This window comes from Acanthisitta chloris, unplaced genomic scaffold (genome assembly GCF_000695815.1).
Source record: "Acanthisitta chloris isolate BGI_N310 unplaced genomic scaffold, ASM69581v1 scaffold4625, whole genome shotgun sequence".
Classification (NCBI taxonomy): domain Eukaryota; kingdom Metazoa; phylum Chordata; class Aves; order Passeriformes; family Acanthisittidae; genus Acanthisitta; species Acanthisitta chloris.
The window spans coordinates 1-12,072 of NW_008674147.1; the positions used below are offsets into that span (position 1 = coordinate 1).

Consider the following 12,072-nt stretch of genomic DNA (forward strand, 5'->3'; position numbering starts at 1 on the left):
GTCTCCAGCCTGGAGCACTGCATGGGACTTGTATGACCAAAGTGCAAGAAAAGATGAAACAGGAATTCAGTGATCAAGCAAGTCATGCCAAGCTATAGTCAGACACAAAACTGCAGAGTCTTGTCTCCTACAAACCACCACACAGTGAACTCCCAAGGGGTTTGGCACAACTGGTACAAAGCTTGGTTTGGGTGGGGATTTATTGGGTTTTGGTTACATATTCTCTTCTTCTTTTGCCCAGTGGATACTGTGGAACACCAGTACTGAAGATCCCACTGCATTATCCATGTACATATACAGTATAGATGTGTTATGCCCTTACCATATAGAAGCTTCTGTTCCCACTGAAGTTGAACTCACACTGCATCATGTCAAAGAAGATAGGAATTGTTGCCTTCCTGAGCTCAGGCTCTGGGACCAGAGTTACCTCCAGCATTGGACCAACCATTGCTGGAATGAATTTGATTTTGTGGGGACCTGCAAGAAAATCAGAGTCAGATAAATCCTAATTGCAGGATTTGGATATCCAGAGGTTTCATATAAAGACCACGAAGCACAAACATTCTGCTTAGAATGTGTATATTTTATGTGGTAATAACTACTTAAAGCTCCAAACTTCAGGGATAGGCCAAGAAAATAATTGAACTCAATTACAAATCACAAAGGCTTTTTTAAATATTCTATTTGCCCTTTCTATGGCAGAACACCCTTTATAGGGACTCTAAGAAATTGTCTCAGCAGCTAAAATGGTGAAAAATCAGCTATTCACAGAGACAGGAGAAGAGATTTTGTGCGCTGAAACCGCTGAGCCTTGTGTCTTTCTCCACATTAAACATCTACAGCTTTGATACAGAAATAAAGGATCTGAAACTCAGCTTGAGAGCTTGGATAAAGACTTCAGTTGAAACTCACCCAGGTTATACCACATATCCCTTATTTTGAAGCCAATTTCTTTCCTCATGTCTCCATACCTAGAAAGAAAGTATTACAAGATGACAAAGGCCTAAGCATTGAAATTACCTTTGCAATATTGCTGAAGAAGTCAATGGCAAACCTACAAAAGGCCATGGGCTGCTCTGACAAGGCCTGAAGAGTCCCTGAGAGCAGAACAAACCTGCAGCACTGCAATACCACCCAGAATTTTGCTGCATTTGATGTTTTTCTGCGGGGAGTGGCCTGGCTGCTCTCAGCAATGACAAAGGCCTAAGCATTGAAATTACCTTTGCAATATTGCTGAAGAAGTCAATGGCAAACCTACAAAAGGCCATGGGCTGCTCTGACAAGGCCTGAAGAGTCCCTGAGAGCAGAACAAACCTGCAGCACTGCAATACCACCCAGAATTTTGCTGCATTTGATGTTTTTCTGCGGGGAGTGGCCTGGCTGCTCTCAGCAAGGCTCCAGCGTGTCTTGTCTGGAGAACACGCTAAGCCAAGAAAACTCTTAAGTATTTGTGGAAAACAACAAACAGACATCTTGCTTGCATCAAGCTGCGTCTCGTCTCTCCATCGCGACATTTCGCCCTAAAGATTTAACTGCTGACATGGAGGGAATGCAAGAAGAGTTGATTATCAACTTTCTTGAAGCTAGTACTGCAGGGAAAAGGCACCATGAACTATGTATGCCCTAACGAAACTCTATGTCAACATCCTCAAGAGATATTCAGGCACTTGATTGCAGCTAAATGCACAAGTAAAAGCTGCTCAGTGTCTGTTAATTTGGCCAAGTTGCTAAAAATTGCTATTTTTGGGGTATGGATGGCTCTGAAGGTCTCACTCTCAGTAAAAGCAAAGGTGGGGGATTAAAGGGGGATGGACTCGATGATCTCCAGGGTTCCCTTCCAACCAGAACTAGCCTGTGATTCTGTGATAAAAAGTTGAAAGGCTTTTAGGATTCTTCTCACCTACCTTATCTAAAGGCTGAGGAATTAATTGCACAAGGCAACTTTGGGAGCTCTGGCAAAGCTCTACTACAGACCTTACAGTGGGCAGAATCTCCTGGCAAGGTGCTCAAGTCCAGCTCAAACAACTCAGGATGTGCCTGATGAGACTTAGACATCCACAGGGTGAAGACCTGACACCTGTCCTGGTCACCCCTTTATCCTCCATCCATCAAACACTTCCCTGGCACAACTCCTCTCATCCTGAGGCTGCACAGGGACAACTGGAACAGCACAACTGAGCAGGAAAAAGACCTGAGAGGTTTGAAACGTGAACTCACTTCTTGACAATCTTGTTGCGTTTGGCTTGGGAGAAGGTCTCCAGCTGGAGGGATTCATGGGTGAGGAAGGCCACTGCCAAGTGGAAATAGTTGTTCCAGAGCTGTGGAAGAGAAACAAGTCTGAAACAGGAGAAACCAGAGGAAAAACAACAACCAGCACAGCAGAACTGCACAGCCCCAAGTGCTGTTTGCTCCCATGTAAGTGTTAACAAGGAGGTGACCCAACAGGGACCCGTGGAGCTGTTAACAGTGGGATTTACTTGTTCTTCGTGCCTTTCAGGTCTGGAGTCTATGAGAAAATCCAGAAACAATGGAACAATTACCTGGAGTTCAAAATTTGCTGGATCCAGGAAGGTATGGTTGAGGACACAGGTAAATTGGTTCACTGCCCGGAGGAAAACCCTAAGGAGATACAAACATCAACTAAAGGAGGCTCTGGAAATAAATACCACTGCAGATCTGGGTTTAGGGCTCCTACAGGCAAGCTCAGGAGAGATGCTCCCAAAGAAGGCAGGAATTCCTCTATAATCTATTTCTTTCCCAGCAGAGGAACATTCAGGGAAAGTTACTCCTTGGTTTAATGGCCTCAAGTTGAACCAGGGGAGGGTCAGGTTGGATATTAGGGAACATTTCTTCACTGAAACTGTGGCTAAACATTTGCACAGGCTGCCCAGAGCAGTGGTGGAGTCACCATCCCTGGAAGTGTTCTGAAAGCAAGTAGCCATGGCACTTTATGATATTACTTAGTGGGAATGGTGGGATTTGACCAAAGATTGGACTTGATGATCTTGGAGGTCTTTTCCAACCTGAATGATTCTGAACAAAAGAAACCTTGACTGGAGGCAGCTGAAAAACAAAACGCTTTTTGAGTCATCTAATCTGTTTATCTCTCCAACCTGGGAGCTCCTCTCCAGTTCGGCTCATCCTCAGTCCTGAACCATTCGAACAACTCCATGTCCTTGCCCCACTACAACACAGTGAGGTTACTCTGCCTCTGTTTTGGAGCTGAGGTCAGATGACTCTGCCATGCAAACAGGATGCTGCCATGCTTGCTTGCTGTCCTTCCCCAGTTCTGTAGATCCTGCAGCAAACTTAGGGGTCTCTAGGCTCTCCCATGGTGTGGATAGCAGGTTTTGGCCATGCTCTGCTACCTTGCACAGATATTACAAGCCCAAGCCACTCCAGTTGTACAGACTGACTCACACAAGGCCAAATCAGGTACACCGCAGAGGACAGAAGTGAAGCTGGGTAGGTCTAGCTTACAGTCCAGCACACTGAACCCCACACCACACTTAGGGCCAGCTCCAGCTTTAGGTTTGCCATGTGATTCCCTCAGAATTGAAACCAAAAAGGCTTCTCTGATTTATGCTGCCATTCCCTACAGCAGCTAAAGACTGGATGAAAGACTTCAGGGCTTGATGGGAACCTCTGGGCAGGAGAAGGATTTCCAGTTCCATCAAGAGAAATGCACAGGAACTACAATTTACTGAAATCTAATTTAAACTACCCTGACAAGGAAAATAAGCCTCCTGGTGTGAGTCACTCTCCTCTCAGAGCCAGGAAGGCTCCAAAGCAAGACTTAAAATAGCCCTGACTCCATACCTGCTCTGCATCATGTTCATGACCATCCAGTCAGCTGCATACACATTTTTTCCAATCAGATCCTTAAACATGATGAATGTTTCCATCAGGAAGTCCTGTTGGAGAAATAAACCCCACAGCCCATCAGGTTCCATATGGCAGTTCTTTCTGCACATAAAGACATAGGGAAATGATTCTATGATTCCCTGAGATGCAAATGTTTGCACTGGTTAATGACTGCACTGACTAGCAATCAATACACTCCTCCTAGAAGGATCTCTCATTGTGTGAGTATATGCCACTAACTGAATTATTTCTGACATCTCATCCATTCAGTTGCACAGGAGAAATAATTCCACAGCACATGCTGATCTGTTTAATTAAATCTGCCCTGGCTGCTTTGAATTAAGCTGTGTTGGAAGGAGTTATGATGCCCAAGCTGGATTAAAAAGCAAACCCAATATTCATGGACTTGCTTCCAAATCTCTGACTGTTGACAGTGAAACAGCAGGATCTGCTACAAAGATGGAAATTGGAGTGTATTTTCACTTGCTCAATTAGTTAAGTCTTTTCTGGTCCAGTTGAAGAAGGACATTTAAAGAGAGGTGGTAAACGTGGTGTGAGAGATGTGCTTTAGAGCATTAGTGGAGAAAAGACTCATTACACACTCTCCAAACAAGACCTAAGACTTGAGCAAGGCAAGGTTGAACTGCAGAATGAGAAGGAAAAGAGATGAGCAAAAGAAGGTAACAGCAAGAATATCGATCTCTACTTTGTGGTCTCTCCAGATTTAAAAGCTACCTAGGAGCACTTAAATCAATTCTCTTCTCTACAACGACAGCACATTAGCATTCAAAAAGGGGAGGGACACAGAGAAGGTCACAGACGAAACCACTGCCTTGCAACAGTCATCACAAAAACCCTTGTGTGGAGCTGAACAGTGTGCTCTGAAGAACTGGCAGGTGACATGATGGAGAGAGAAATGGGCACTTGGTGCTGCCTCAGTAAAAAACCTTTAGGCATTATTAAATCAGAGCTTGATGGAAAGCTTTGGACTTGACACACAGGGCACCTTGAAGGTATGAATGAACTCCTAACAGTGTTAAACCAAGCAAGTAATGATGCAAAGCCAGGGCTGAAAATACCATAGCAAATAAACCTCAACAATCAACATCAAAAACAATTACCGGGGTAAAACAAAATATATTGGTATGAACAACAACTACACTAGCACAAAAAAGTCGGTTTGATTCTAAAAAAACAGATTAGAAATTGTTACTTTTGATCAGTTCCTGTTTAAATCCATCCCTGCCCATGGAGGGGTTGGAACTAGATGATCTTCAAGGTCCCTTCCAACCCAAACCACTCTGGGATTCTCTTCTATGATTCTAACTGAATAACCATGTAATTCACCCTCTTGCTGTGGCTTCATGTAGGAGGTTTATGCAGCCACACAGACAAAGGGAATGTTCCCATGTGAAGCAGGAGATGCAGAACTACATGGTAAAACAAGACAGCTCCAACCTGCAAGCTGAGCTTTGGAAGCACCTGTTTAACCTTACCTTGAGGTTGTTACACAATGGTCTCCTACTCACTCACCTGCTCTTCAGGAAACAGAACAAAGTCAGAATTGAGTCCCACTGAACAACGAATCTGTTTCAACTCTGCCTTGAATCCACCTTTTCCCCACATCCCTCAGCTTTGCCTTCCTCAGACACAGTGCCTACATATCCCTCCTGAAAACCTTCTCACTCATGTACTGAACACCTGTAGAATTCCTGAACCTGTTTGATTTGGCTTTGTTCTTCCTCCACACTGAATGGTTTGGGTAACACGCAAAGCAGTTCTAAGCCCAGCTGCAGAGTGTGACCTGTAGATGGCTGTGTTGCTTCAGCTTGCTCAACAGACTGCGAGCAACTCCAGCTGCGTGTGGGGGAAAAAGAGATCACCGTGGCTTTCAAAATAAATTACAAACCTTCTGGTGGGTTTTGACACAGGACAAACACAACTCCAGGCTCTTCCCCAGCTGTTATTTAAATAACCAAGCACTTCTCAGTTGCCAAGCAAGTATTAAGGGGACAAAAAAGCCGCAGTAGTTGCTGTGTCATGCACCAAAGTCCTGTTTAAACACTGGTTTTACCTTGTTCTGGGGAGTCTGGAGAAAAAACTGGACACAGCTGCTAGTTTTAAGGGCCTCAAAAAACCCATCAAACAATGTTACACCTGGTTTAATATCCGAAGTGTTTGGGGACACGAATTGTACACAGTTTTTACCACGGAGCGAAGTACTTGCAGTGCTGCTCACTAAAGCAAGATTAGAGCATTTCATTAAACTTGAGAGGAGGGAAAGGATCAGAAAAGAGAAGAGGAGCACAGAGAGATACAGTGAGTGTGGGAGAGGGGAAATGCTATGCCTTTTCATCTTCATCTACTCTTATGCTTCCTGACTTAAACAGTCATTAAACATGTTTTTACTCAACACTATAAATGCTGTTCTTGGGCTCTACTGAATCTGCAACAGTCACTGTGATACCTAGGAAGGGTGGCATGAATCAATCCCCAGGGGCTGTGGCATCAGGAGCCCAGTAATCACTGCTGATGGACACAGTTTAATCACCCCAAAGTGAATCCAACAACTTGCCATGCCCTTTCAGGAGCCCTGTGTGTTGATGCCTTGTGGCCTGAGCTAATTCCCCAGACAGACTGACTTACAACAATGTCCTGTGTGGTTCTGAAAGTAGCGATGTAATGGCTGTAATGGAAGTCATCCATCTGCCTCAGGATGGCTGTCATGCAGGCCACAAAAATACCCTGCAAAGGGGGAACAAAACAGTAGGTTATTTGCCTGTAGCAAGCACTGTAACCTCCAAGTGTGGCCTTGAGCATCTTGGTCTTGTGAGGAGGTGTCCCTGCCCAGGGCAGGGGTTGGGACTAGATGATCTGTAAGGTCCCTTCCAACCCCTAAAATTCTATGAGTCTATATGCTTTCAGAGTTGTCTCATCAAATAGCACTGATCACAGCCCTGCTTAGCCATGTCCTGACATCACTCTGTGTGACTCTTTAGTCCTCTAAACCAGGCAAGACTCCCTAAAATCCAAGCCTGAACTCTGGCTATTGCTTTCTTCCTTCCCAGTGATCAGTCTGCAAGAGAGACACATCCTCCAAACAAAGAATTTAGATGTACACAAAGCATTTCATCCTATCTTCAGGCTCTTTTCCAACCCAACTGATTCTCTGATTTAGCAGAGTCACCTGCAATTCTCATGGGTGACATATTAATGTGACTTTACAGGTATTCAAAATAAGAAATATGCCCAGATTTTGATTCTTCCATCTTTCTGTCCATGAAATTCAGGGCAAATTAAACCATCTCAACTGCTTATACTTTCTAAAATACCAGAATAAAATACCAGATAATATATTATGCTTTCTTAGATATAAATATAAGTATATACACAGTTATATATTAGATTTCTAAGATACTTCTACTATTTCTTAGATACTTATACTTGCTAAATACCAGGTAAGCAGTTAGAAGTGCCCCTTGGAAATACTCATTCTTCAGCATTTAATCCTGCTCAGCCCAAGTGACAAAATCCAGCAGAGATTCCCTCCTCGTGTGTTAGAAACTTCACTGAACCCAAATCCTCTGCACAAGGGCCCAAAGGCACTGGAAATCACCCCCCAGTGAATGAGCAGTGTGTGCAGCTGCAGGAGGACAATTTATACCCTAATCCCTTGGCTTCAGAGACCCACCAAAAGCCATGCCTGAGTGGCACAGAAGCCCTGCAGGAAGGATGACTTCATAAACCACTGCTACACACTGAAATCTCCCAGGGGAATCAATTCCACTATGAGAAATGGTAAAGGAGGAAGGGAAGGAAGCCAAAGGTCCTCACAATGTGTGGAGACTGTCTGCTCATGCCGATCACCGTGCGGTTTATCCTCCTCAGCAGGCGCTCCATGATCAGCTGGATGTGGAAAGCAGTGGGACCCTAGGGATGAAGGAAAATGAGACACCATTCTTCATGTACACTGCTCTAGAGAGAGCTCCCTGGGTGGGAGGACTGCCCTGACAGTGGTTAATTGCAATTATGGGAGCAAAAAAGGAGATTTAAGCACATGAGCAATTGATTCAAGTACTGGAGGTGGTCACTTGGTCAAGAGTTTGCTTAATTGATCTGTGCCAGCTTCATTGGCGTTGTTTTCCCTGAGCAGCTCTTCAGTTCAGCTCAGTCTGGGCTTTGACTTGGCTTTGTTTTCCCTGAGCAGCTCTTCAGTTCAAACTAGTCTTTTCACAGCAGCTAAGAATCCATGAGCAATGTGGGAAGTGCATTCTCCTGGCTGAATCGGGATCACTGTTCCTACTTCATAGCAGAGAAAATAGGAAACCAACTACTTTTATGACTTGCTCCAAATTATTCAACAAGTCACCAAAGCAACTGAGATAACATTCTGGTCCCTAGAAAGGGAAGTAATTGCTCTTAGTACTATAGTGATAACAACTAATTCAACCTTTCCTGGCTCCTTCTTAGTCACAGCTACTACAAAGAACTACACAGCAAAGCAACATAAGTTCTGGAAACATCACAACTTCCTAATTCTTTAAAGCATAAGCTGAGAACATTTCTTCTCAAAAGAAGAAGTAACCTGAATTTGCACCCTGGTCAGCTCATGCTCACCACATCTTTCCTATCCAGGACCTCCAGGACACTGCTAAGCAGCTGTGAGGATGCCTCATGGTCAGGCTTGTTGCAATGGTCATCCAGCTGTCCACTCAGCTGGTCAATGAGGAGGGGCAGAAGAGCATCTCTGCATTCTGAAACATCAAACAGAGACAGAACACCACATCAGGTTGGTCTCAGGAGGTTCTTCAGCATTCAGTATACATGGGTAGCACACAGGAGGTTTCTGCTCCTAACTTCATCTTGGACACCAAAACATGCTTAAAACTACTTGGGTTCCCACTAAGAGATTTGACAGAGTCATAATCTCTAGGTGGAATCTCAGAATGGTTTGGGTTGGAAGGGACCATCTAGTTCTAACCCCAATGGGCAGGGACACCTAATTTTCTTCCTAATATCTAATTGAAACCTGCTTCCTAATTTATAACATGTATATTGATCAACTAGCACAGTCCACTTCTGCCTCTTCCCAAACCAACACACTGGACCAGGATCCCACAGCACTGGACACTGTATAAAGACTGAATAGCAAAACCCACTTCAGTTCCTCCATGGCAAGGAGGATTCTAAAGATGGATTTAATGGCAGACTAACACTGATGACTGACATGGGAACGTGCAAGGCAGTTTTGTTTGAAGGGTCTGTGGCCTCATGCAGAATCCAGAGACTTCTATGTGCCACTTACCAGCCTGTTTGAACAGGTCACTCTCGACGATCTTAGTGAGGCAGTTGAGCTTCTGCCGGACGAGTTGGTTGTCAGGAATGCTCTGGATGAACTTGCTGAAGAGGACACTGCAAACCACAGAGTAAGGGCATGGTCAGCATTTCACCCAACCTGATCTCATCCTACACTTACACTGTCCTGTACCTGAGCAAGACACAGACTCATAGAATCCCACAATGGTTTGGGTTGGAAGGACCTTAATATCATCCAGTGCTACCCCCTGCAGTGGTAGGGACACCTTCCACTAGCCCAGGGTGCTCCAAGCCCCATCCAACCTGGCCTGGAACACTCCCAGGCATGGACCAGCCTGGACAACCTGTGCCAGTGCCTCACCACCCTCACAATAAAGAAGACAAGTAGTTTTGTCTCTGTGTGGTGTGGACATGTTACCTCCAAGTGATCTCCAGAAAAATTATCACAAAGCCCTGACTGCTTTTTAAGAAACTTAGCCCAGGACTTGTAGCAGAACTGAACAGGATTCACAAACTGCAGGTTTAAACCTCTTGAAATGAAGCTTTCATCCCAAGACACACTAGATATACCATAAGAACTTCCAAACAGACAATACTCTCTGCCCTCCCAGTGCCACCAAAGACAATCACACTTGAATTCATACAAAGTGAAAGTGGAATTTTGCAAAGCTTCAGCAGCCATTGCTGCAACTTGAAACATGTACAAGAGCAAAAGCACATCCTTGCAGATGCCCCTTTCATCAGGAGTGGTGATTCATTCCAACCCGAGATTCCACTGAATTAAATTCCATGGACATTTGCTGTCTGCCTGCTGTTTCCAAGCAAATTATTTCTGTCAGCATGAGGAGCATAGCTGGGAGGTTGAGGGCAAAGCTATGAATACAAAAGAACAGCAATCCACACAGGGTTGTGAATTCCCTGGATAAATACTTTTGGTTTCCTACCTAAGGCTCTGCCTTTGCCACACATTTCAGTTCACCTCAAACTTGCAAAACATCTCAACTGCCCAGTCCTCAAATTTTGGTTTTCAGTAGAATCTCAAGGTGTCTGTAAGAATCCTAGAATGGTTTGGGTTGGAAGGGATCATAAAGCTCTTAATTCCAACCTCTCCCATCCTACATTTACACTGTTCTGCACCTGGACAAGTCAGAGAGTCACAGAATCCCAGACTGGTTTAGGTTGGAAGGAACTTCAAAAATCATCCAGTTCCACCCCCTGCCATGGGCAGGGACACCTTCCACGAGCCCAGCTTGCTCAAAACCCTGTCCAGCCTGGCCTGAAACAATTCCAGAATGAGAAGTAGAAATGCACAAACTCCTTTGAACTACACTAACTTCCTTTAAAGCCCTGCAAGTACTTCCTCAAATTCATGCACAGCATCTGCATCTGCATCATCACATCACAACTAGAGTGGCTATTTTTAGCAAAGTTGCCAAAATTCTCCCCACCAGACGAGCTGGGTATAGGGAACAAAAACTTCATGGGGTTACCTGAGCTCAACAGGGTCAAACACCATTTTGACATCATTTATGATGCTTGGCAAGTACTTTAAGGCTGCACCCTGCAAGAGAACAGAACCAGGACATGAAACATACATGGCACAAGTAGTTTTTGCCAACAGAAAATATGAGAACACCAATAGGGAACTGGCTTAGGATCAGATTTATGCAACCAAAGATCTCCAACCACCTCACATCTGCAGTGCAGAGAGGAACAGTTGAAGGAGGAAGGATTCATGGATAAGTTCTTTCATTTTTGCAAACATCCTGCAGCCCTGGGGGTTAAGCACCTTACAGCCTGACCAAAAAAGCACTGGGCAGTTAAATTGGCTCTGTCCTGCCTAGTTTAGCCGGAATAAGTTATCTAGGCAGTAGTAAGGCTTTTATAAATGTAACATCGAGACAACTACGTGCAACAGCAACTCCAGGTCTGTCTGAGATCTTCCAGGGCTGCTGCCAGCAGCTCCTCTGACTGCATGACAATCACAGTTGGGCTTTAAACCACCCAAGAGCTAATTAAAAGTTCACAATCATCTTCCCTTCAAACTGAGAAAGGCATGTTGGCTGGAAGAGTGGAAATAAAGGCAGCAACCTGCAGGTCACTGCATTGGGCAATTCAGCAGCCTCACTGCATGGCTGCTCTGCTCCTCGGAGCATCAGCACGAGGTTCATCATACAGCTGACACCTGAAGAACAAGCAAGTATAAAAATCCAGGATACATCTAGAAACCACCTGTTTTTTCATAGCTTTAATTCCCAGCAGTACATTGATTTTTGCAGGAGGTGAACATTTCTATCTCCATCATTCTCAAGCTGGGTTGAAGTGTTTTCCACACTGGGGCAGATGACACCTTCACTGGTTGGTAGCTCTCACCCTTGCAGTGCTGATGGTTTTTCAGCAAAGCCTCAGTTCTGCTCTTTATGTGATAAACTTTAGGGTTTAAATATTCCTTTCCTGCCCCACACAGCCCATTAAAACAGCCCTTCAGAGCTGTGACTCATCTGAAGGGGTTTCACATGCCTCGGAGCTTGTTCCTCTTTCTGGCCCAGCCCCTTCCCAACTCTACCAGTTGATCTCATAAAAGCCGTTATCTCTCTCCCTGGAAATGATGGTTACCTTAATCTTGACAGCCTCCTCCAAAGGTCTGTCCATGAGGATGTTGAAGGAGAGGAAGAGTTTCCGTATTGCATCATTAAATTCATTCCCATCTTCACTCTTCCCATAGACACTACAGAGAACAGAAAGGGCTAGTTACACACATCCATCCAGGCTAGCAGTGCCACAGCAGCTGATTCCACAGGATTTTAGTCTGGGGAACAATATCTTAATGCAATCTCCTTCCACAAAGACATGAGGGTGGAAGTGGCATTGGGGATTTGGCAGGAATTTCCT

General features: G+C 44.7%; 1 protein-coding gene across 1 annotated transcript in view; it reads right to left on the reverse strand.

The window, feature by feature from the left end:
* Window positions 1-322: 322 nt before the first annotated feature.
* Window positions 323-12,072, reverse strand: part of LOC103802695 (dedicator of cytokinesis protein 5-like) — a gene marked incomplete at both ends in the record, with an annotated part of 22,496 nt that continues 10,746 nt past the window's right edge. The window contains 11 exon segments of the mRNA XM_009075213.1: window positions 323-477; window positions 913-971; window positions 2,218-2,318; window positions 2,541-2,619; window positions 3,820-3,914; window positions 6,511-6,609; window positions 7,699-7,794; window positions 8,482-8,618; window positions 9,170-9,276; window positions 10,671-10,741; window positions 11,797-11,908. Of these exon segments, the coding sequence (XP_009073461.1) occupies window positions 323-477; window positions 913-971; window positions 2,218-2,318; window positions 2,541-2,619; window positions 3,820-3,914; window positions 6,511-6,609; window positions 7,699-7,794; window positions 8,482-8,618; window positions 9,170-9,276; window positions 10,671-10,741; window positions 11,797-11,908 (1,111 nt within the window).